The 26,856-nt window shown below is 42.7% G+C and overlaps 1 protein-coding gene across 2 annotated transcripts; it reads left to right on the forward strand.

Annotated features, from left to right (window-relative positions):
* Positions 1-1,732: 1,732 nt before the first annotated feature.
* LOC121539171 (centrosomal protein kizuna-like) lies at positions 1,733-26,856 on the forward strand. Of its 2 annotated transcripts, XM_045207435.1 has the most exons (9): positions 1,733-1,780; positions 3,538-4,142; positions 4,361-4,672; positions 9,728-9,893; positions 11,166-11,299; positions 22,423-22,591; positions 23,102-23,164; positions 26,060-26,144; positions 26,780-26,856. In XM_045207435.1, exons 5-9 carry the CDS (start codon positions 11,240-11,242, stop codon positions 26,796-26,798), a joined length of 396 nt encoding a protein of 131 aa, XP_045063370.1. In that variant the 5' UTR covers positions 1,733-1,780; positions 3,538-4,142; positions 4,361-4,672; positions 9,728-9,893; positions 11,166-11,239; the 3' UTR covers positions 26,799-26,856. The 2 variants fall into 2 exon arrangements, with proteins under 2 accessions (XP_045063370.1, XP_041703411.1); XM_041847477.2 differs by lacking the exons at positions 1,733-1,780; positions 3,538-4,142; positions 4,361-4,672 and having other exon boundaries at positions 9,547-9,893.

The following is a 26,856-nucleotide window of genomic DNA, read 5'->3' on the forward strand; positions in this document are numbered from 1 at the left end:
GGAGCTGTGAGGGGAACGGCACCTCCTTACCTTCAGGCTCTGATCAGACCCTACACCCAAACGAGGGCACTACGTTCATCCACCTCTGGCCTGCTAGCTCCCCTACCTCTACAGAAGCACAGTTCCCTCTCAGCCCAGACAAAGCTATTTGCTGCTCTGGCACCTCAATGGTGGAACAAACTCCCCCACGACACCAGGACAGCGGAGTCACTGACCACCTTCCGGAGACACTTGAAACCCTACCTCTTTAAGGAATACCTGGAATAGTATAAAGTAATCCTTCTACCCCCCCTAAAAAAAAAGAAGAAAAAAAGTGGTTGTCCCAGTTGCTATCATAAGTTGAATACACCAATTTGTAAGTCGCTCTGGATAAGAGCGTCTGCTAAATTATGTAAATGTAAAATAATGTCCCTAATGTAATGAAGGCTAGTTAATGTGCGTGTGTTCTTGATTTACAAGGCCATTTCACAAGACAATTTTGGAGGGGCATTTCAAAAACATGATGCATGCACTTCAATGGAGTTCTTATTCTATTGGCTTAGTATCATGCTCTAATTGCCGCAAACACTGTAGGAATATTTACACTAATTTGCTTGATGATGTAACAATAGTACACATTGGAACACTGCAGTTTATCACTGCAGCCAAATGAGCACGAGAAAACAATGAGCGGGTAAGATTATCACTTATAAGTCAACAACAGTGCTCAACAGCTTAATATCAAATTAACTAAATTGGTTAATTATGACTCGCTAAATTAATTTACCAATATTGAGACAGTGAAGTGCTCCAGAGGTTTATTTACCCCCCCTCAAGCAGTTGCTTTGTTTATTTTTTATGCTTTGTAGGAGTCATAAATGTTTGTAGTTGATTTGTAAAAACTACAGTATTTTCTATTGTCACATTGTTTCATTCATCTGCTTATTATACGTGTGCTAAGACTTAATTGTTAAGCAGTACACCAACTATGAAAAGATGCCTCTTACATTGCAGCTGTGAACATTTTACTAGACTAATTCAGCTATTCAATTTGTTTGTATATTGCAGCAAAATGCAGCCTATTTCTCCAATGAGCAGAATACAGTATGACCACACACCCTTACAAACAATGCCATCATTTATTACCGTAATCATAATCATTTGTGACTTCATTGCTGTTATCTTTCAATGTAGAATCAGTGCAAATAGATAACAAGTATATGTAGCAATGTTGATCAACAAAAGTAGCCTTTTTGTGTGGCAATTGGTATTGTTTGAAGAAAAGGCCTGGGATATTACAGTTAATCCCAGTGCCTTTAACTGCACCATGAGACTGTTAAATTGGAGTTGGGATTAGGGCAGTCCGTCTGGCTACTCACATAATTGATTAAGAGTGTTGGCAGGCACCGTGGAGGACACTCACTGGGGAATACTCTACCTGTGGTGACTGACATGGATTTCACCAGCTCCTATTTCCATGTCTGCCTGTGTTTGCAGAGCATGTTTGATCAGTTTTATCGCTCTGAATAAACATCCTATGTATACAATTACCCAGATAATATGAAATTACATGTGCATTATGTCACTTTTTCTGATAGGGACCATATCCTATGATTTTGGATATTATTAAACTTTGCATTGAGCAATGGTGCAATAGTTAGGATAATTGCTCACTTTGAAAAGGACATTTTCTAAATTAATATTGATGTATTGACCGTGTTTTTCCTGTTTTTCACAGGTTCAATGCTTGAATAGAATTTCCAGATGTATGGCAGCGAGGAAGAAGAATGGTCTTGACAAGGTAACATAAGTAATCTCTGGAAATGATCAAATAGTACATTCTAAAAGAAATCTAGGCCTAACCTTTGATTAGAATAAGTTGACTCATTATTAAACGAACAGACGTGACTTGTAACTAGGCTATGTTTCCTTCTGGCTGTAGTAGTAGTTTGTTATTGCAGGGTGCCCTATGTTCTGTGCAATTCATTTTATATAATGGATGCTTGTTTATATGAATAAACAGTTTAACAGTGTAAAATAGTCTTAGGGAAATGTATACCACATTGTGTATATATTCTGCAATTCATAGGTTTTAGAATATCTGAAGATTTGGCCAAACATATTTTACTCACACAGTATGCTCTTCTCAATGCAAATCTTAGCTCTATCAAACTGTGTTTTCAGCATTGGAACAACAAAGAAAAGTAGACATTATGCAGAGCAAATCTGTAGAGGAGTATACATTTAACTATGTATCTGTAATAGTGCAGGTGTCTAATCCTGGCTTGTTCCTCTGTACAAGCAATGTAGTTCAAGCCCATAGCTGCTTCTTCCTTCACTTAAAGCAGTAATGCTCTTTTAGATGAAATGTCTAAGACATCTCATAATAACTTGGAGCATGCTGTCTAGAGCAGTCACTTGTGACTGTGTGCAAAACCCCCCTCAGCTTGGCGATATTGTAATGAGCAAAATGGTACCGTCACTCCATTATGCATACAAGCCATTACTAGCAGTGTGCATGTCCCTCAGGCTGCAGTATTCATTAAGGGAAGCTTACCGGGCTGAAAGCTGGAGACATGTGATAACGGGATATGATTTTCATATTTAATGCATTCCTTGGAAGAGCACGCGCGTTCCGCAGATTGATAGAAGAATCAATTGCTACTTTAGTGAAACACTTTCTACTTTGCCCTGCAGCTTCCGATGGAATCACTCAGCCAAGAAATTAACTTTTCTTATTTTTTACCTGCTTTGTGGATCTGCTGGGCAGAGCTGCATGGTTTACAGTGAATGTTATTAAGCAGCTAACTGTTTGGTATTTAAGACTCTTATCAGAAAAGAAACAGAAGCCATGCTTTTTGTTATTATGTTTGGAGGAAGGTTTTTTAGCTTTCTCTTCCCCCCTTGGTGCCATAGCAGACATGAATCACAACTTACGCAGAGGATTGCTTATAAGATTAAAGTTAAAACATGGATTGTGTAACATTCTTCTGAAAGACGGTTTGAAAAGAAATATGACCTTGACCCAAATAAACAGTATTTTAACAGAAAAAGTTATACTTTTAAAACACTCAGAGTAGTTTTTTTTTTTTTAGGAAAAAGCCCTTATAACCTGATTTGCAAGTGTTGCATTTAAGGAGAATAAACAGAATTATACAAGCAGAAAATTGTAAGAGCAATATTATACCAACACAAACTGTTTCTGCTGCTTGTGAATGAAGGGTATCCTTGACCATTTGATGCGATTTTGCCAATCTTGTCTAATTGTTAATGGTACTTGATGTGGTATTCTGATTATATCCCAATTTAATTATAATACCATAGCAATTGGAATTGGGAAATTGGAAGGGGGACTGTGACTAGAAACATTTTGCTCTTTTATTTGAGCATAAGGATATCAAGTAGCAGTCAATTGTTACTTTAATTAGAGTTACACAATACACTTGCATCCCTACATATTATCTCCAAATATGCCTTGCTATTCATAAGCATTTTGTTATTTGACATTGAGTAACCATGAATCTACCTGTATGCACCTGGTTATTTCCTGTTTTTCAGAGATATGTATTACATGGCCATCCTCAGGGTGATTCCCCCTCTCCACATGCCAAGGGTTTATACCAACCATCTGTAATATTCATGGGTCGGCAGACTTCCAGAGAGTCCACAGTTGAAGATGCCACCATAAGTGTACACTTACAACAAGCCGAGCATCATTCGCCCCAATCATCGCTCACGTGCCTCAGAACACCGGCAAAGTGGCCTTTTGAAGGACTCCAAAGTTTCCAGAGAGGTTGTTGCCGACAGCGGAGCGCGTTTATCAGATGACATTTCAGGCTCAAACGATTCCCCCGACGGCTGTAATTTGAGTGACAAACATGAAAGGATGGCGGCAGTGGTTCCATCCAGCTTAACAGCCAGTGCCGGCGTGCCTTTTGGAGGTGATGAACAACCGCCTACACCTCGAGTGACCTTGACGAGGTCTGAGAAGAATAGCCCATCGCCCAGCAGTATCAGCCATATGTTTGACAGGAATTCACCTGCAGAATACACTCGGGGTAGAGGGTCTGCCCATCAAGATAGCATAAAAAAAGATGTGGAGAGAGTCCTGCAAAGATCACCGCCTCAAACTGACTTGGGGAAATAATCTCAAGATGTGCCAGGTTAGTGATCTTATTCCTGAAAGAAATTACATACTAGAAGATATCCAGACTGTATGTTCTCCATTGTTTCACTGTACTGGCTAGTACTTTATTTCTTAGCAGTTTGATTGAAATGTGTGTTATTTTTAAGGAATTTCTAAAATAATTTATATTATATGATACTAATAATACTCTATATACACAGTGATTCAAATAGCCTGTTGTGTATGTGTTTTCAGAGAGGAGTGAACCCCTCAGTATATCCAGTTCCAGTGTGGAGCTCTCCGTGACCAGCAGTGGAAGTGACCTGTCCATCTCGCTGACTGAGTCTGACCTGGCTGAGGTACCAAAGGTGCCAGGCAATGTGGTCTATGTAGACGGCCATAGCAGGAGGACACATCCCACCAGGCCCACCAGAGGAGTGCTACACCCAGGGAGAGTGATCTCCACAGCATCAGCATACACAGTCAAGAAACACTTGACACTCCAGAGCCTAGGAACAGACCTGAACCAAGTAGATAATCCACGTCTTCAGAAATACCATCGGAGAGGTATGTATGAGCTATGTACATTACATTTCGGTTTTGTGAAGTGTTACATTATACTGGAAATAACGTCAGCTGTCAATTAATTTGAATAAATTCAATTGAGGCAACCCCTTATCTCAGCCATCATAACAAACACTGTTCTTTTAATTTTTGATAGCTATCTGTTTAATTCGGGCAGTTTATTGTTGAGTGAATTAGGGGCATGCTAAAGCAAAGCTACAGCTCTACTTTAGGATGTTCCAGAGTGTCTAAACTGAACTGGGCTGCAGGATAAGTAGGTTGCACTGGGGATTATGCTCAAGACAGTTGACTTGTGCCACATCTGCAGCTGACAGAGAGGATGATGGGAGTCACACTCCACGCGACCCACTGCACTCAGTGCAGCTCAACAGCAGGGGCCTTAGCCTCAGCGCAACTTGTAGGGAGGGTTAAGGACCTGTGACAAACATTATTGCCATAATCCAAGATAATGCTGTAACCAAGCAATTTTCTGCTTGAGAGACCTCAGGAAGTCCGAGTGGAGGAGGATATTTGTGGCTCCATAGAGTGTTCTGGAGGGTGGGCATGTGGACAGGCACTCACACTAAGAAATCTAGCACTTGGTGTCCTCTGATTTCAAGGATTGCTTGTGATGGATTGCACTGTGAAGGTAGTGTGCATTTCCGTCCATCAATCCAGACCTTTACTGTCCTCTGAAAAAGTCTGATTGTAGGCTGTAGACCTAGCTGTAATAAACAGCTTTCCTCTATATGTGTTATGCTAGTTCTCAGTATACTGTATGTGTTGGTAGACTAGTAACTGTTGGGGGGTGAAACTCAAAAGTATATGTACAGGCCTTCTTCTACAATTGATTAAATTAATGTGTTTCCTCATCAATCTACACACAATACCCCATAATGACAAAGCGAAAACACGTTTTTAGAATTTTTTTCAAATTTCTTAAAAATAAAAAAACAGAAATACCTTATTTACATAAGTATTCAGACCCTTTGCTATGAGACTCAAATTGAGCTCAGGTGAATCCTGTTTTCATTGATCATCCTTGAGATGTTTCTACAACTTGATTGGAGTCCACCTGTGGTAAATTCAATTGATTGGACATGATTTGGAAAGGTACACACCTGTCTACATAAGATGCCACAGTTGACAGTGCATGTCAGAGCAAAAACCAAGCCATGAGGCCGAAGGAATTGTCCGTAGAGCTCCAAGACAGGATTGTGTCGCGACGCAGATCTGAGGAAGGGTACCAAAAAAGTCTGCAGCATTGAAGGTCCCCAAGAACACTCCTTCATTCTTAAATGGAAGAAGATTGGAACCACCAAGACTCTTCCTAGAGCTGGCCGCCTGGCCAAACTGAGCAATCGGGGGAGAAGGGCCTTGGTCAGGGAGGTGACCAAGAACACGATGGTCACTCTGAGAGAGCTCCAGCGTTCTTCTCTGGAGATGGGAGAACCTTCACCCATGACTGCATGGCCAGGCACGACTCCAACACCATCATTAAGTTTGCAGACGACACAGCAGTGGTAGGTCTGATCACCGACAACAGTTGGTGCAATTATTCGCAAATGGAAGAAACACAAAATAACTGTCAATCTCCCTCGGCCTGGGGCTCCATGCAAGATCTCACCTCGTGGAGTTGCAATGATCATGAGAACGGTGAGGAATCAGCCCAGAACGACACGGGAGGATCTTGTCAATAATCTCAAGGCACCTGGGACCATAGTCACCAAGAAAACAATTGGTAACACACTACGCCGTGAAGGACTGGAATCCTGCAGCGCCCGCAAGCTCCCCCTGCTCAAGAAAGCACATATACAGGCCCGTCTGAAGTTTGCCAATGAACATCTGAATGATTCAGAGGAGAACTGGGTGAAAGTGTTGTGGTCAGATGAGACCAAAATGGAGCTCTTTGGCATCAACTCAACTCGCCGTGTTTGGAGGAGGAGGAATGCTGCCTATGACCCCAAGAACACCATCCCCACCGTCAAACATGGAGGTGGAAACATTATGCTTTGGGGGTGTTTTTCTGCTAAGGGGACAGGACAACTTCACCGCATCAAAGGGATGATGGACGGGGCCATGTACCATCAAATCTTGGGTGAGAACCTCCTTCCCTCAGCCAGGGCATTGAAAATGGGTCGTGGATGGGTATTCCAGCATGACAATGACCCAAAACACACGGCCAAGGCAACAAAGGAGTGGCTCAAGAAGAAGCACATTAAGGTCCTGTAGTGGCCTAGCCAGTCTCCAGACCTTAATCCCATAGAAAATCTGTGGAGGGAGCTGAAGGTTCGAGTTGCCAAATGTCAGCCTCGAAACCTTAATGACTTGGAGAAGATCTGCAAAGAGGAGTGGGACAAAATCCCTCCTGAGATGTGTGAAAACCTGGTGGCCAACTACAAGAAACGTCTGACCTCTGTGATTGCCAACAAGGGTTTTGCCACCAAGTACTAAGTCATGTTTTGCAGAGGGGTCAAATACTTATTTCCCTCATTAAAATGCAAATCAATTTATAACATTTTTGACATGCGTTTTTCTGGATTTTGTTGTTGTTATTCTGTCCCTCACAGTTCAAATAACCCTACCATTAAAATTATAGACTTATCATGTCTTTGTCAGTGGGCAAACGTACAAAATCAGCAGGGGATCAAATACTTTTTTCCCTCACTGTATAGGGAGGAGGTCAGAGACCTGGCCGTGTCGTGCCAGGATAACAAGCTCTCCCTCAACGTGATCAAGACAAAGGAGATGATTGTGGACTAATATTGCTCCCAAGAGGCTGACCCTTTCCTCCCTACTAACAATATACTCCTGATGATGTCGAGACTCCGAGACACACACAGCTTCACCAAAACGTGTGGTTTGAGACCTCGCGATAAAGCACTTACAACAATATGGCGAGGTTTGGTGCACACAACACATTCACTTTTCTTTTGTAAAAAGGTCCCTTTTTGAAGAGCACTGACAAATAACGTGGAGAGAAAGATGATAACTATGAGAGGGGGGGGCAGAGGTTTTGCCCAAGCTACTTCAGTTGCATTGAAGAGGACTTAGTGCAGATGGATGGTGCACTACAGAATGTCATGGATATAATTCAAGCTGCCAGCTTAATCAGGATGTTACCAGGAAACAACCTGCAAAAAGGAAGGAGCAATTGTTTGCTGACCCCTAACCCCTAACCCCAGAGCCCATTATAGATTGTCATAAATTATTTTTGCCCCTTTTATGTTGGGTGGCTCAGGATTTCAGCTGGGGTTTCTGGGGAATTCAATGAGGGCCACCCAGAGCTGAATACTGAGGAAAGAAATGTTCCCAAAATCCACATGCATTAGGCATCCGTTTCTCATAGCCTCACATGGACAGATTAAAGTGTACATCTCCCACCAAAAGAAATAATCTTTGGGTTTTTTCTTGTTGGGACTCGGAGGTTGGGCTATGTTAGCTGTCCAAATTTGGTTGAAACTGGTATTTTGTATAATAGGTTTATGAGTCCATGTGTTTTTTCCAGGCCCTAAAGTAGATTTTGAGCCAGGCACCTTTTGTTATATTGAAATGGCATGACTTTTATGTAAGTTATGAACCAGTTTTGCTCTGTTTATAACCCCTCTGTTTACTAGTTGACGTTTAATGTTTCCAGTGCTGAGGCACTTTATTTTCCTGCCTGGTACTCTACATAAATTTACATTGAATTGAATGTTTGTGCCCATCTCTGACATTGGTTTACATGTCAATTAATGCAAAAGCTACCATAGTACCTTGATCTCTTACACACACACATCAGTACATTCCTGTTACACCTACACCTCAAGTACAAGCAGACCTTGAATACCAAGGTGAAATCATATTCACTGGAAAAATCTGTGAACGCAAATATGGAGCAAATCCATCAGGCATTTTGTCTCTGTGTGTTAATTTGACATGTATGTTCTTTCAGGCTATCCATGGAGGGATTCTTCCATCTACTGGAGAGCATCGAATAACTATTCCACAGAGGAGAAAGAAATGTGTACTGGGTCTCATTAGTTGGTGATAGCAAACACAACAAAGTGGTCAGTTAAGCTGTTTCCGTCATTAGAAATTATATTGGTCTTAAATTTGGCTGCAATTCCTTTCATTATCAACTAGTGTTTGTGGATCTGGAGGAAAATGTATTATCATGCCGCCAAGGGCTCTCACTTTAAATTAAGTGTCATCACTTGGCACAAACAACGCTCTTGCAACACATCTTGGTTTCTAAGGGTTTTTGAAAGAAATTGTATTGTCATAGTAACCACCACTTTGCAGCTGAATCATGGTTCTTCTGGCTTTTGGGAGTCAGGTAAATTCACTGGCTGTCACGCCCTGGCTCTGGGGACGCTGGTATATTGAGCCAGGGTGTGAGTGTTCTTTATGTTTTGTGCTCGTTGTGTCCGTTCTAGTTGTTGTATTTCTATGTTGGCCAGAGTGGTTCTCAATCAGAGGCAACGAGTGTCAGCTGTTGCTGGTTGTCTCTGATTGGGAACCATATTTAGACAGGCTGTTTTCCCACAGTGGTTGTGGGATCTTGTTCCAGTGTGGTTTGTGTTAGACCGTGGACGTCACGTTATCGTTTGTTGTTTTGTTCGTGTAATTCACTAATAAAAAAGTATGTTCGCATTCAACGCTGCGCCTTGGTCCTCTGTTCCCGACGATCGTGACACTGGCTATGTGGCATTTGAAACAAAAGTGACCACTTGTCTAATGATATTCTATTTGTGTACACGATAAAGATTTTTTTTTTTTATCAATAATTGTTTGCCATCGAAAGCAGGGAAGGAAACAACATGCCCAACATCTTGCCCAATTATGTCCTTTTTGCCAGAATGATCAGAACTACTGTCACCTAGTTGTCAGCTAGTGAGTTGTGAGTGTTAGTCCTGCCGTGGCCTTTGCCATGTGTTTGCTGTGTGTGGTGTGACTCGTCCCTAACGTGGGGTGTACAGAGAACAGCTGCTGTGCTCTATACCCCTGACCTGTGGGCTGCTGGACTGAGCCCCGGGTTCCATGGCGATGGCTCACTCCCCTCTATATATTCTGCAGCCTTTGTAACGCCAGGGAAGGCTTGAATGGAGAGGACCTTGATGCATTTGGAGCAGTCGTCCTTCATCAGCTTCAGAGGTTGTCATAGACCATGATAAAAGGGATGCCTGTTACCCAAAGAGATAGTTAGCTTTAACTGGTCGACCACCGAGCCCAGGAAAATAAGGTAAGGCTTCTGTGAACTCTGCACCAGATAATTCTTTTTGATGTCACTGTTTTTGAAAATTATATTTATCATTTGATGCATTCTGGTAGGTGAGGCAGTTAAAATGATCTTCAGGTTCATGCTGGTCAGCACAGTAATGTTATGACCCTTTGAAATGAAGCCTTCATGTACAGGATGTTTCTTTCTTTGTGTCCTTGTTATTTTTTCTAGAGAAAATTATGATTGCTTTTGATATTATTTTTTGATCATTATTCAAGATGGCAAATATGTGCATTAAGACCATTGGTAGAAAAAAGCTTCAATTGGTCTTGCTGTTTCAGGGTCCCTCTGTATTATATTTGCTAAATCTTGCACCAAGCCTGAGTGAATCAAAATGGGGACATTTTGAACTCTCTGTTCCTGTAATAAATGTGAGCTATAATAGAGTCATTCAGACCAGAGATATCAGTGCTCTACAAGTGACCTAGTTCAATAGACCAATCTTACCGTCAAAATGAAAAGTGAACCGATTCAAAGATGAATCCACTTCAGACAAAGAGCAGATTAGTTCCTGTGTGTTTTTCTTGACAGTTTGACTAGAGTTCAGATGAGGGGGGGAGAACACATTTAGAACAGGTTGAGATTGGATCGAATGGCCGTGAACTGGTCTCCATTCTCCACAAATGTGAAGGTCATTTGTGTAACCTCCAGCAGTAGCCTAACTCTATGTGTGTGAATGTCATGAGCAAATTAAATGCCCTATCTGTGACTGGTTTCTTTTGAAAATGAGGAGCTACACATTGAACCATAGCTCCAAGCTCTGCTATGCCTGAATACTTCATTGATTTCAGAAAGACCTTTTCTGCTCACGTGTATTCAGGCAAAAATAAAGAATCCTGAGATGTTTTAAACCCTACTGTGGTTGCTTGACTTTTTCTCAGTATGTAGCCAACTTATGTGTCGTTAGGTTAACTTCCATTCACAATTATAAATTAAGTTCCCATTCTTTTCAATATATCAAGATGTCAAACTATTCCACTTTTCCTTTGTGTGTACCATGTGTTTTTCTTTGCATCTACAAGGATTTTCACCATACAGGCATGAATGAGCCGAAAACATGAAGAACATGATGGTTTATATTTGTGAAGTGTTTACAGTATATGGATACATTCTCTCACTGTAAGGAAATATGTTTATGTTGTATCTTACTATGGTACATATTCATTCAGAAAACAAGCCTGTGTTCCTCCCTCACGATGCTGTGTGTCTCCACCCCTGTCCTCCACTCTGCAGCTCCTGTCTCCCCCCTGATGCTGCTCCTCTGTGGGATCGCTGGTTCAAGCACGCCCTTCTGCTGAAGGACCACCATGTCCTCACCACCAAGCGCCTCGTCCAGCTGTTCACTCCACTGCTGCTATAGCACCAAGGTATGCATCTCACAATACACTAGAGTACAGTTTATTTTACATACAGAACAGATTCCAGGGGTTTGAATCCCAGGTTTTCTCCACTTCTGGCTTGTTACTGAAGCAGTCATCATGCACTGCAAGCACACAGGGCTCTAAAGTGCGACCAGTTTGGTCGCATATACTCCAAAAATGTTGTTTTGCTACCTGGAATTTCTATTTGGGAGCACCAGTTTATTACTTTATTACTTTCCAACCCCACCACCCCTTCCCTAATTGGAGTAAACTAGTGAACAACAATGCTTAGGCCTCTACTTCCAGCTTATACATACTATATACATTTTATGGACACAGTCAATTTTACAATAATTCTATTTTGTTTGTTTTTACTCCTGAACTTCCTCTACCCTCAACCTCTCCGATCATTTTCATGATGTTCATCCGGTTTTTATTCTATATGCCATATCTTTCTAACTGTAATAATAATTGTTTTAGTGATAAGGCTTCGCTCTACCATTCTTTTTTACGAGTGCCCTAAAGACAAAAGCGAGCGCATATTCGTTAACATCATGGTTGTATGGAAGACTATTAGGGCCAAGTGATTTTAAAAAATTGATAGGTGGTAGTACCAGTTTTTAGTTTTTTGCATGGATAGTACTTAGAGAACTTGAAATACAAGGATAAAGTCGAAACTTCTAGAATAAAGTTGAAATACATTTTTGAGAATAAAGTCTAAATTAAATTGCCAATATTTAGACAAAGTGGCAATATTTCGACAATAAAGTTGAAATTAAACTTAAAGAATAAAATCTAAATAGTTTGAGTAAACTCAAAATTATATTTTGAGAATAGACTTTACATTTTATTTAGAGAATTAAGTAAAAATGTTGAGAGTAAAGTAAACATTTTGAGAATTAAGTCGCAGTTATATTTCAAGATTAAGGTAGGGGATTTGGTTAATTGCATGCCTACATGTTGTTGTGCACTGTATAAATGACCTGGGAAAACCTAAGGCTTTAGTAACAAGGGTTCCACTCACAAAACATAACGGCTAAAGCATCTATGCAGCCATTTATTGCAATATCATGTGCTTCCAGTTTGTCATTGTGTCCATATGCCATATCGCCTTGGGACCCTTGGTCGTACACTGCCGTCGGCGTCGTGCGTGACTAAGCTTCACAAAAAAAGTATTTAGTCAGCCACCAATTGTGCAAGTTCTCCCACTTAAAAAGATGAGAGAGGCCTGTAATTTTCATCATAGGTACACGTCAACTATGACAGACAAATTGAGAAAGAAAAATCCAGAAAATAACATTGTAGGATTTTTAATTAATTTATTTGCAAATTATGGTGGAAAATAAGTATTTGGTCACCTACAAACAAGTAAGATTTCTGGCTCTCACAGACCTGTAACTTCTTCTTTAAGAGGCTCCTCTGTCCTCCACTCGTTACCCGTATTAATGGCACCTGTTTGAACTTGTTATCAGTATAAAAGACACCTGTCCACAACCTCAAACAGTCACACTCCAAACTCCACTATGGCCAAGACCAAGGAGCTGTCAAAGGACACCAGAAACAAAATTGTAGACCTGCACCAGGCTGGGAAGACTGAATCTGCAATAGGTAAGCAGCTTGGTTTGAAGAAATCAACTGTGGGAGCAATTATTAGGAAATGGAAGACATACAAGACCACTGATAATCTCCCTCGATCTGGGGCTCCACGCAAGATCTCACCCCGTGGGGTCAAAATGAGCAAAAATCCCAGAACCACACGGGGGGACCTAGTGAATGACCTGCAGAGAGCTGGGACCAAAGTAACAAAGCCTACCATCAGTAACACACTACGCCGCCAGGGACTCAAATCCTGCAGTGCCAGACGTGTCCCCCTGCGTAAGCCAGTACATGTCCAGGCCCGTCTGAAGTTTGCTAGAGTGCATTTGGATGATCCAGAAGAGGATTGGAAGAATGTCATATGGTCAGATGAAACCAAAATATAACTTTTTGGTAAAAACTCAACTCGTCGTGTTTGGAGGACAAAGAATGCTGAGTTGCATCCAAAGAATACCATACCTACTGTGAAGCATGGGGGTGGAAACATCATGCTTTGGGGCATTTTTTCTGCAAAGGGACCAGGACAACTGATCCGTGTAAAGGAAAGAATGAATGGGGCCATGTATCGTGAGATTTTGAGTGAAAACCTCCTTCCATCAGCAAGGGCATTGAAGATGAAACGTGGCTGGGTCTTTCAGCATGACAATGATCCCAAACACACCGCCCGGGCAACAAAGGAGTGGCTTCGTAAGAAGCATTTCAAGGTCCTGGAGTGGCCTAGCCAGTCTCCAGATCTCAACCCCATAGAAAATCTTTGGAGGGAATTGAAAGTCTGTGTTGCCCAGCGACAGCCCCAAAACATCACTGCTCTAGAGGAGATCTGCATGGAGGAATGGGCCAAAATACCAGCAACAGTGTGTGAAAACCTTGTGAAGACTTACAGAAAACGTTTGACCTGTGTCATTGCCAACAAAGGGTATATAACAAAGTATTGAGAAACTTTTGTTATTGACCAAATACTTATTTTCCACCATAATATGCAAATAAATTCATTAAAAATCCTACAATGTGATTTTCTGGAATTTCTTTTCTCATTATGTCTGTCATAGTTGACGTGTACCTATGATGAAAATTACAGGCCTCTCTCATCTTTTTAAGTGGGAGAACTTGCACAATTGGTGGCTGACTAAATACTTTTTTCCCCCACTGTAGATCTGTTGTATAGTGTCTTGTGTTACTACAAAACCTCTCTGAATTACACGAAGATACAATCATCTGTAGCCTTGCATTTATCCATTACTGTTGATTTCACTTTGCACAAACTTCCTTCTGAAAAGACCCAATCTGTGGTGCAACCTCTTCAAGGTCCTAATACTTAATACAATAATATGGTTACTATGTGGTAAAAGAGCAAGGAATTCCTTGTTACTAAAGCCAATTCTAAAGTATAGTTTCACCAGGTCATCTAACTCAGGCATTTCAACGGTGGCATGCACAGCAACAGGGAGCCAGGGAAGCATGCACTTAACCAAATGTGACCGACAGCCTTGATTCGGTCTTATGTAGCAAAATTTGAAATTGTGTTTTTTTTTACATTGGATAAAAGCAGAGACACAGAGCTACACCATGGTATATCATACACTGCATTTAAGGGAACAATGGGAAAGTAATTCTGCTTTGAAAGTTGATAAACTTGTAATCTCACTTTTGAGAAAATGGCCTTTGAATTTTTTGGTACCTACTGAAGAGCCAGCCAGCTAACGTTAGCTAGCTAGCTAACAGTACACTTTGTCTACACCCATTCAGCATCATTCACACCCTCTTAAGCTTTAGCCCCACCCATCTCGTTTCGCTCTCGGAGCGTTCAGAGCGCACACTTGATGCTCTGGCCGACGAGTAGGGTTGATCTGAGCGTTCTCACCTTACAACGGCAGTCAAGCACCCAAGCTAACTGGCTAACATTGGCTAGCTTGCTAGCTACTTCCAGACACAAAATTGGGATTATGGTTCATTGTTTACCTCAGGATAACATGAAAAAAGCCTAACCAGCTCTGCTAGGGCGAGTAAAATGGTCAGTGGGGTATACTCTGCTAGGGCGAGTAAAATGGTCAGTGGTCATTTAATGAGAGAACAGACTTATTTTACGAACACACCTGAAATGGTTACTTGCATAGTGGAGTCTTTTGTTAAGACATGTAGCTAGCTAGGTAAACAATGAACCATAATCCCAAATCATGACGTTACTACCCTGCATGAATCTGCAGGTTTCTAACCAACCAGGTTCAATGTTAGCTAGTTAACATTAGGCTCAAACTAGCCAAGCAAGGGGCTCTGAGATATGAATAATAAGATCATACACGTAATGTTAGCTAGCGAGCCAGCCAGCTAATGTTAGCTAGCTAGCTAAACAATGAACCCAACTCATGACACTACTACCCTGCATGAATCTGCAGGTAGCTAACCAACAAGGTTCAATGTTAGCTAGCTAACATTAGGCTCTAACTAGCCAAGCAAAGTCAAGCGAAACAATGGACCATAATCCCAACTCATGACATTACTACCCTGCATGAATCTGCAGGTAGCTAACCAACCAGGTTCAATGTTAGCAAACTAATGGCTCTGAGATACGAATAATACGATCATACACATAACATTAGCTAGCGAGCCAGCCAGCTAACGTTAGCTAGCTAGCTAACAGTACACTTTAACTTGAAATGAAAACACTTTCTGTCAAAATTAGAAACGTGTAATATCTGAAAATGTAGCTAGCTAGAAAATTCAAATGGTTCTCCTGTGTAGTAGTGACCTGCGACATACGCCTAGTTTCCTGAAACGAGTCACAAATCCCCTACTTTAATCTTGAAATATAACTGCAACGTTATTCTCAAAATGTCTACTTCATTCTCAAAATGTTTAATTTATTCTTTAAATACAATTTTGACTTTATTCAAAAAATATTGTCACTTTATTCACAAAATATTGCCACTTTATTCACAACATGTGATGGACTTTATTCTAAAAGTTTTTAGAGTACTATCTGTGCAACAACAAAAAAATCGAAGTACCACCACCCATCACCGTTTATGTATTTTTTCTCTTCACTTGGCCCTAATACTCTTCTGTGTGGTTGTACCATTACTACAGAGAAAACGGCTTGTTTCTAGCCCAAACAGTTCAAAAGACACGACTCATATTACCGGTGCAATGTTTTTTTCTTCCAACGTTGGATTGGTGGGCCTCAGTTTACATTTATAAACCATGTCGCGGGCCATTCTAAAACTACTCATGGGTCATTTGTTTACACTTTGTACAGTCATGTTACCTCATTAGCTAGCTATCTAGCTAACAACCTGGTAACTTTACTAGTAGGCTATATCCGAACATTTGGGGGCATAGAAAGAAAGGAAAAGGGATAGCTTCTTCAGGAGATCATTGATCGTAGCAATAAATGAATGACTGATCTCTTGCATGTCCTCACTCACAAACATAGATGTTCAATGTAATGCATCTAAATAGGAAAATAGTGCTTTTACACAATGTAGAAACCTAATATTCAGTAACACCTATTTGTATGAACATTTTAGCTTTTTATAATAAACAAATGTATTTACAGGGTTACATTATTAGTTTCTATGGCACAACATGTGCTTCAAAAGTAGCTAAAACATACATTATTGGCCCAATATATATACAGCTGTGGAAAATATTAAGAGACCACTGCACATTTTTCTTAAATCAGCATCTCTACATGTATGACAGCCATTCCATTCCAGTGTCTGTTGAATTCCAACACAGGCACACCTCATTCTACTGAATTAGGTACTGATTAGGTGATCACATCACATCTTATTTAACGAGGATAAGTATAAAAACCACTGCTGTGGTCATCACTATCCTCTTGCAATAGGACCAGCTGGATGGCAAAAACAGTGCTAATAGTACCTCAAAAGTAATATTAATCAAAAAATAAATATTGACCATGCCAAAAGAGTTGAAAAGGAAAGTTTTGAGTGAGGAAAAGAAGGGTTCAATTCTGGCTTTACTGGCAGAGGGATACAGTAAGCGTCAGGTTGCTTCCATCCTTAAAATGTCAAACACGGTGGTTCATAAGAACAAGGTCAAGCAGCAGACATTGAGGACAACAAAGCTACAGACCAGCAGAGGGCAAAAACGACTCTCTACTGACTGGGATGACCGCCAACTCATTCGAATGTCACTCAACAACAGTAGGATGACATCAAGTGTCCTACAAAAAGAATGGCAAACGGCAGCTGGGGTAAATTGCACGGCGTAGACGGTTCGAAACAGGCTCCTAGGGGCAGGGCTGAAGTCGTGCAAAGCTAGAAAAAAGCCCTTCATCAATGAGAAGCAAAGAAGAGCCAGGCTGAGGTTTGCAAAAGACCATAAGGATTGGACCGTAGAGGACTGGAGTAAGGTCATCTTCTCTGATGAGTCCAATTTTCAGTTTTGCCCAACACCTGGTCGTCTAATGGTTAGACTGAGACCTGGAGAGGCCTATAAGCCACAGTGTCTCGCACCCACTATGACATTTGGTGGAGGATTGGTGATGATCCATGTAGGGCCCCGTGTAGCTCAGTTTGTAGAGCATGGCGTTTGCAACACCAGGGTTGTGGGTTCAATTCCCACGGGGGGCCAGTATGAAAAAACAAACAAACATGTATGCACTCACTAACTGTAAGTCGCTCTAGATAAGAGCGTCTGCTAAATGACTAAAATGTTTTTTTAAATGATCTGGGGGTGCTTCAGCAAGGCTGGAATCGGGCAGATTTGTCTTTGTGAAGGACGCATGAATCAAACCATGTACAAGGTTGTCCTGGAAGAAAACGTGCTTCCTTTTGCTCTGACACTGTTCCCCAACTCTGAGGATTGGTTTTTCCAGCAGGACAATGCGCCATGCCACACAGCCAGGTCAATCAAGGTGTGGATGGAGGACCACCAGATCAAGACCATGTCATGGCCAGCCCAATCTCCAGACCTGAACCCCATTGAAAACTTCTGGAATGTGATCAAGAGGAAAATGGATGGTCACAAGCCATCAAACAAAGCCGAGCTGCTTGATTTTTTGCGCCAGGAGTGGCATAAAGTCACCCAACATCAATGTGAAAGACTGGTGGAGAGCATGCCATGACGCATGAAAGCTGTGATTGAAAATCAGGTTTATTCCACCAAATATTGATTTCTGAACTCTTCCTAAGTTAACACATTACTATTGTGTTGTTTAAAAATGAACATGAACTTATTTTCTTTGCATTATTCGAGGTCTGACAACATTACATATTTTTTGTTATTTTGACCAGTTGTCATTTTCTGCAAATAAATGCTCTAAATTACAATATTTTTATTTGGAATTTGGGAGAAATGTTGTCAGTAGTTTATAGAATAAAACAAAAATGTTATTTTTACCCAAACACATACCTATAAATAGTAAAACCAGAGAAACTGATCATTTTGCAGTGGTCTCTTTATTATTTCCGCAGCTGTATATAGGCCATATCTCAATCGATAAAAATAAAGAATTCTGGTGCTGTGATGAGGTGTGAAGGAAGGAGTCAGGCGCAGGAGGTAAAACACCGAAGTCCAGAGTTTATTCCGTTTGCATAAATAAAACGCACCCAGCGTCAGTACGAAACTATCAGAAGGGAAATATTACACCTTGGCAATAACGTATGGAAGAGTAGCTCAACCGAGCTACTCACTCTCACAATGAAACAATCACTCACAAAGACAAGGGGAACAGAGGGAACACTTATACACATACTAATTAGGGGAATGAGCACCATGTGTGTGTGATTGACAAGACAAGACATGACAAGTGGAGTGATGAGAATGGGATCGGCAGTAGCTAGTAAGCCGGTGACGACGAACACCGAAACCTGCCCGAACAAGGAGGGGAGGCAGCCTCGGCGGAAGTCGTAACAGTACCCCCCCCTTGACGCGCGGCTCCAGCAGTGCGCCGACCCCGGCCTCGGGGATGGCCAGGAGGACGCGGAGCAGGGCAAGTCGGATGGCGACGGTGGAAATCCCTCAACAGGGAGGGATCGAGGATGTCCCTCCTTGGGACCCAGCACCGTTCCTCCGGACCGTACCCCTCCCACTCCACTGACGACGCACAGCGCGCTGGAGGCGAACGTAGGCAGCGTCCCAAGTCGACTCCGCACGCGGAAACCAGTCATCCACCGCAGGAGCCTCGGTCTGGCTCTGGTGCCACGGTGCCAGGACCGGTTGGTAACCCAAAACACATTGGAAGGGTGTTAGGTTAGTGGAGGAGTGGCGGAGAGAGTTCTGAGTCTATTCTGCCCATGGTAGGAACACCGACCACTCCCCCGGCCGGTCCTGACAGTAGGTCCGCAGGAACCTACCCACATCTTGATTCACCCTTTCCACCTGCCCATTACTCTCGGGGTGAAATCCAGAGGTCAGGCTGACCGAGACCCCCAGATGTTCCATGAACGCCTTCCAGACTCTAGACGTGAACTGGGGACCTCGGTCGGACACTATATCCTCTGGTACCCCATAGTGCCGGAAGATGTGAGTAAACAGAGCCTCTGCAGTTTGTAGGGCCGTGGGGAGACCGGGCAGAGGAAGGAGGCGGCAGGACAGAGGAAGGAGGCGGCAGGACTTCGAAAAGCGATCCACAACGACCAGGATAGTGGTGTTACCTTGGGAGAGGGGAAGATCAGTAAGAAAATCAATACTAAGGTGAGACCATGGTCGTTGTGGAACTGGTAAAGGTTGTAGCTTACCCGCTGGGAGGTGCCTAGGTGCATACACCCTCACGTCCAAGGTAGGCCACCAGTACTTCTCGGTCAGGCAGGGCATTGTACGACCGATACCTGGATGACCAGTGGAGGGTGTCGTGTGTGCCCAGTAGATCAGACTATCACAGATAAGCGCAGGCACGTACTGCAGCCCAGCTGGACACTGCGGTGGAGATGGATCTGTGCGTAATGCCTGTGCTATATCCGCGTCCATCGCCCATACTACCGGCGCCACAATGCATGAGGCCGGGAGTATGGGGGTGTTGTTTCTGGGCCTCTCCTCTGTGTCATACAGCCGAGACAGTGCGTCTGCCTTCACGTTCTTCGTACCCAGAATGTCTCTCGACCGGTGGCTCCCCCCTGCTCCATCTGCTCGGTGTCAGAGTCGTCCGGAGTGGGAACGGGCAGACCCCTACCAGGACGTTCTCTGGCTGCTAGCAGATTGTCCAGCCGGATGGCCATGTCCACCAGTTGAGAGAGCAATAGCATGGCATCACGGCAGGCTAGCTCCTGTCGTACGTCCTCCCTTAGGTGGCACCGGAAATGGTAGATCAGGGCCCGCTCGTTCAACCCGGACCCCGCTGCCAGCATCCGGAACTCCAGCGCGTAATCCTGTGCGGTCCTCGTCCCCTGCCTCAGATGGACCAGTCGTTCGCCCGCCAAGACAAGACATGACAAGTGGAGTGATGAGAATGGGATCTGCAGTAGCTAGTAAGCCGGTGACGACGAACGCCGAAACCTGCCCGAACAAGGAGGGGAGGCAGCTTCGGCGGAAGTCTTGACAGGTGCTCCTAAATTTTATGTTGTGCTCCTAACTTTTATAAGTTGGGACACCAGTGCTATGAATGAAAAAGTTTGATTTAGAGCCCTGCAAGCACGTCATGCATTACAAGGATATCTTAGATTTTTTACAGACAACACGATATCAGGGGCTTTCGAATGTTAGTTGGCTTTCAAAGATAGTTGCCATTGTATGGACAATCGATGTTAAGAAGGCAATAGCACTTTGGGCCTCTTTGTCTCTGTGTGTGTGAAATGCAGTGATTCCCACTCATCAGATTACAACACAGGATGACCTTGACCGAAGGGAAACTCTGACCCATGCGCTAATTGCAAATAACAGGCTCTGCCCAGACTCCTTTCATCCTGTGGCTTATTCTCCTGAAAAACACAGGCCTTTAATTTGTTATTAGCTGAAGTATTGCCGTGGCCAAGGCCCGTGTGAGTGAGGCAGGCATTAGACCTTCTTCACAACCGAGGCGGGAGTCTTTGAAAGTCCCTACTCATTGACCTTGCAGCAGAGTATGCCTAATTAAACCGGCGATGAAATTACAGTGACTATTCACCAGGCCCACATAGGCTGAAAGATAGGGATAAGAGTAAGGGACCCATATTGCATCTTCCTTCCTGAATCCTCTCTGTTACTTTCTTTGTTTGTGTGCTCAGGGTTGTCATTGTAAATGAGAAACATGTAAATGTATTACAAACCAAATCAATGTGTACGTTTATACAGATTCATCTCTTAACATTTGATGAAGGAGTAGGAAATATTTGTCCTTCACAACAAAGGAGAAGTTTATTTCTTTGAATATAATCAGTTTTGAAAAAGAACAATCTTATTTGTATTCAATAAAGGGCTGTTAGCGTTTTAGCTCTGGTTCTTGTGGTGGAGCTAGAGATGTTGTTGCGACATCCCTGACGCAAGAGAGAGAGGCTGTAGAGGCTCTTGAAAATATGAACTGTCAAAGAGAAGAGAGGTGCCGCCATCCTGATCATCATGTCCAAGTGCACCAGGAAGAGCTTGAGTGTAAACCTCTCACTCACTCAGTCACTCAGTCACTCAGTCATTCAGTCACTCACGCACTCACGCACTCTCTCACTCTCTCTCTCTTTCTTTCTTTCTCTCTCTCTCTTTCTATCACAAACACTCACAACATCTTATTCTCCTTCACTGTCACACAAGAGAGCAAACAGAATTTCCATTCACGTCTTGCCACACAGCCTTCACCACTGTAACAAACGGGAGCATGCAGCTAGCATGCACACTCAAAGAGGCCCTTTGAGTATTCAAGGGCCAACAGTTGCATTTATTGATATTTAAAATGCAGTGGTTTGTGAGAGCTCTCCCTGCTCCGTGGTACATTTGACTGTATTTAAAAAGAGAAATATCAGGAATAAGGATCAGGACATTTTTGATTGTCAGTGTTGAAGAGGAGATCAGATTGGAGTTGGTGTTTGTTCCCCTCTCAGGATATGAAAGCATGTACACACTGTCAGTCTCCCAATGACCTGCCGATAACAACTAATATTGTACATGTACTTAAAGTTTGTCCGTGTCTAAAATCCTCCTGATCATCCCCTTCATATTAGTGCTCATTAAAAGTTGTGAACAGCCATCTGAGCTGAGAGGCAGCCTTTGAAGACAAGAGAGGGCCTAACTCTCAGATGATGATGGCTGGTTTGATACGGTGAAAGGAATCCGTATGTCATCACACAGTATCCTCGTCTCCCAGGAGATAAATAAGTGGAGAGGAAGGAAGAGAGCAGTTTGTCTCTATCCTCTCTGCCAAGTGGAGATATCTTAACGTGTTTCACATTAATGTGAGGATGATTGCATTCCTTAGGTGCTTGTCTAATCTCATGGGAGGGGGAGAGGGAGAAAGAGGGAGAGAGAGGGAGAGAGAGAGATGTGCAGTGCTCTGTACCACAGCCAGGCCTGGTAGATTACTTGTTTAATTGGTAGGAGTTCAATTTGACGCTACCTTCACAATGTGGGAGTAATTAGAATGTGTTTTTAATTTGCCATGGTTGCAGGCCAAAGTGCTGCTGAGGACACTTTTGTCCCGGTCCAGCGAGGAGTGCCCCACGGTGGAAGTGGACAGTGAGTCGTCTTCCTGTGGCCTTCCCTCATTCCTCTACGACAGTGCTGCGGAGGTCCGACCAGTCAGACCTGCTCAGGAGCACCACGCCGCAGGGATGCAAGGTCATTATCGCTCTCTCACCATGTCGTCTGGCCACTACAGTAGCTAATGTGCTAGTGCAAGTAGTGATGCATCACTTTCCGGGTTATGATAGTGAACTGTGTAACCAGCCTCAAGACTAAAATTAATGAGGGAAGTTGGGAGTATGACCATGTCCAATGATGCCTGTGTTTTTAGACTAGAACTATTTCAATCAGAAGTAATTTGCAGATATTGCAAGTTTAGTTTTCACAACATCTCAAACTGAAAAAAGTCAGTAATTGCCCAGCGAGACAGAGAGAGGTTTTGGATGTGGGCAATGGTAGAATGGTACCATTTCTGTTAAGTATGAACAATCGCTGCACTGAAATGAAACTTCCCCCATATGACAAAGAATCACAACACTTTTAACGTAGGCCTCTTTCTGAATCGCTGGCAGCCTGTCTTCATAGGGCTCTATTCAGACAAAGGGAAAACCAGAGTCCCAGCCTCCCCCTGTCTCTGAGCTCTGTGTGGGCCTCCCTTTCTGACAGGACTACAAAGTGGTGAAGAGGACAGCCAGGACGAGAGCCCCGTGGAAAGTATTCCTATTAGAGGTAAAAAGGCAGCGCCGAGCCCTGCATTCAGAGTTCTTGTGTGGTGTTTGTTTTCCTCCCACAGCCACTGATAATGGGCTCTTTTAAATGGATGGCTGTGGCAGGATGATCAAGGTAAATCTGGGGTCAAAGTCCTACCTGAAGAGCTGTGCAGTTCCTCTAATTATCTTGGAGAAACAGTGCATGCTTTCAGCTGGCCAGAGCAGAGGCGTGGCCATATTGATAATTCGCACCCGCATAATGCACCCGTATAATGCAGCGGTTTAATTGTCAGGACACCGGGGTGTAGCTAGAGATCGGTCATTGGTTCTCATTATCTTCTAAACAATGCTTTGCAGCAGCATACCTGAAAAGACGAGATGTGAAGGCATGCTGGGTTCCATTCCACACCAGAATCTCAGAAATGTAAAACAATCTATTGTTTCACTTGGCTATCATAGATTTCATACTGAGCGTTTCATTTGTGAGCATCTACAATGGCGCAAGACCACAGGACCAGTCCAGTTTCAAATCGCAACTAATCAAAAGCTAAATATTTTTTGAAAAGAGACATTTACAGTCCAGTTTCATGGCTGGAGCCACTGCTGGGCAACAGTAAGTGATGTCTATCTGTTACCACACACTGGCAACACAAGCTGAAGGTAATGAGTTAAGAATGTGTAGCTGTATATGCTTAAAGTGACATGCATTTGTTAGTCCTCGCAAACAATTCTACAGACAGAACAACTACAATGGACAGATACTTATATATACAGTGCATTCTGAAAGTATTCAGAACCCTTGACTTTTTCCACATTTTGTTACGTTACAGCCTTATTCTAAAATGCATTAAAAAAAAAAAAGAATCTTAATCAATCTACGAACAATACCCGATAATGACAAAGCGAAAACAGGTTTTTAGATTTTTTTTGCAAATGTATTAAAAATAAAATACAGAAATATATTATTAACATAAGTATTCAGACCCTTTGCTATGAGACTCGAAATTGAGCTCAGATGCATCCTGTTTCCATTGATCATCCTTGAGATGTTTCTACCACTTGATTGGAGTCCACCTGTGGTAAATTCAATTGATTGGACATGATTTGGAAAGGCACACACCTGCCTATATAAGGTCCGACAGTTGACAGTGCATGTCAGAGCAAAAACCAAGCCAAGAGGTGGAATGAATTGTCCATAGAGCTCCGAGAGGATTGTGTCGAGGTACAGATCTGGGGAAGGGTATCAAAAAATGTCTGCAGCATTGAAGGTTCCCAAGAACACAGTGGCCTCCATCAGTCTTAAATGGAAGAACTTTTGAACCACCAAGACTCTTCCTAGAGCTGGCCACCCAGCCAAACTGAGCAATCGGGGGAGAAAGGCCTTCTTAGGGAGGTGACCAAGAACCTGATGGTGACTCTGACGGAGCTCCAGAGTTCCTCTGTAGAGATGGGAGAACCTTCCAGAAAGACAACCATTTATGGTAGAGTGGCCAGACGGAAGCCACTCCTCGGTAAAAGGCACATGACAGCCCGCTTGGAGTTTGCCAAAAGTCACCTAAAGGACTCTCAGACCATGAGAAACAAGATTCTCTGGTCTGATGAAATCGAGATTGAACTCTTTGGCTTGAATGCCAAGCGTCACATCTGGAGTAACCCTGGCACCATCCCTACAGTGAAGCATGGTGGTGGCAGCATTATGCTGTGGGGATGTTTTTCAGCGGCAGGGACTGGGAGACTAGTCAGGATCGAGGGAAAGATGAACGGAGCAAAGTACATAGAGATCCTTGATGAAAACCTGCTCCAGAGCGCTCAGGACGTCAGACTGGGGCGAAGGTTCACCATCCAACAGGACAACGACCCTAAGTACACAGCCAAGACAATGCAGTAGTGGCTTCGGGACAAGTCTCTGAATGTCCTTGAGTGGCCCAGCCAGAGCCTGGACTTCAACTCGATCGAACATCTCTGGAGAGACCTGAAAATAGCTGTGCAGCGATGCTCCCCATCCAACCTGACAGAGCATGAGAGGATATGCAGAGAAGAATGGGAGAAACTCCCCAAATACAGGTGTGCCAAGCTTGTAGTGTCATACCCAAGAATACTTGAGGCTGTAATCGCTGCCAAAGGTGCTTCAACAAAGTACTGAGTAAAGGGTCTGAATACTTATGTAAATGTGATATTTCCGTTTTTTATTTGTAATACATTTGCAAAAATGTTGGGGTATTATGTGTAGATTGATGTGGAAAAAAACCCGATTTAATCAATTTTAGAATAAGGCTGTAACGTAACAACATGTGGAAAAAGTCAAGGGGTCTGAATACTTTCCGAATGCACTGTATTTGTCATATAAATGTTACATTGTTTCATAATTTCTGTAAGGCCAAACATACATTTGTTGCCCACAGAGTTCAAAGTATTCGTGCCCACAAATAGCGCGCTTGGATGCGAAAACTGAACCCCTAGCCTGAAACTTGGATTTAAACATCTATATTGCTATTATGTTGATTTACCATGGTGTGTTAGTGTGTCATCATCTTTAGACACATTTACAGCCTTTCAGCTTCTCTATTGATTTTGAAGCCTGTGTAGTTGTCAAATATGATACCTAATCCACTGTATATGGAAGTAGTTAGTGTTTTATTTAAAGAAAATCAGTCAATCTCTTCTGAGTAGGGGGGCCTGCCTAATACAAAGATAATGTGGAGAGTGATTATGGTGTCGTGGAAACTGTTTCTCCTCTTGGCGTTAAATACACAGTTTAGCCTGCCCTGCTCTGTTTTTACCCACTCTGTTCATCAGAAGGCCCAAAGAGCCAGCCATCGGAGCGTGTTGTCTCATCAAACTCACAGCCTCTGAAAGTTCGAAACCTGGGTCTTGAGTCAATATTTAACTGGGGCATTTTGTGTTTTTTTAACAGAAACAAAAGCATATAAGCTGCTTAAACAGTGCCACGCAGGAGAGGCAGCAGAGCTCTGGAGACGAGGAGGAGGAGGATCTGTCAGGTAAGGCGAGACATCACCCGCACCACCACACACCACCCCTCCAGCCAGCCACTGTGGCCTAATCATCGGTCAACACTGACCATATGTCTCACCGTCCCATAAAGAATTGGTATGAGTGTTGTATAAAGAATATACCCACCATGTGTCCAGATTTCTTTGAGTCAGTCAAGGGACACAGCTTTCATCTGTGCTTTTCCTCTTCATCCATTTACATGTATGTGAATACACAACATCGCTTATCATGTAATAGATTTATTGATTGATTGATTTTATTTGCCAGTTAATAAAACACATAAACACACAGTACATACATTTAAAAAACGTGACAGGGATATGACAAAATAGTCAGACACTTATTTCCATTGTAGTCCCTAAATTCCATGGTGCAAAAACATTACAACATTAAACTACATAGATACTGATACATTACATACATACTTTTTTAATTTTCTTCTATTGCTCCATAGGTACTGATACATTACATACAGCCATGAAAAGTTGTTCTATTGCTCCATAGATACCGATACATTACATACAGACATGATCATTGCCAGGTTTTGACATTCTTTTTAAATGTAGTTATGAAAATAGATGCACAAATCAAAATGTTTGATATGTCTTGTTTGCTCTTTAAGGAATAAATTATGGCTATGAAGTGGATACCGGGAGAGTTGAGCACTCCTCTCATCAAGACCCTTACCCTTGGTAAGAA

Source organism: Coregonus clupeaformis, chromosome 25, assembly GCF_020615455.1.
Source record: "Coregonus clupeaformis isolate EN_2021a chromosome 25, ASM2061545v1, whole genome shotgun sequence".
Taxonomy (NCBI): Eukaryota; Metazoa; Chordata; class Actinopteri; order Salmoniformes; family Salmonidae; genus Coregonus; species Coregonus clupeaformis.

Coding starts and splice junctions, on each gene's coding strand:
- LOC121539171 (XM_045207435.1), top strand. CDS start 11,240: ATGTCCTCACCACCAAGCGCCTCGTCCAGCTGTTCACTCCACTGCTGC. Junction 11,300..22,422: donor ACTGCTGCTATAGCACCAAG/GTATGCATCTCA, acceptor CCATGGTTGCAG/GCCAAAGTGCTGCTGAGGAC. Junction 23,165..26,059: donor GGAAAGTATTCCTATTAGAG/GTAAAAAGGCAG, acceptor TTTTTTTAACAG/AAACAAAAGCATATAAGCTG.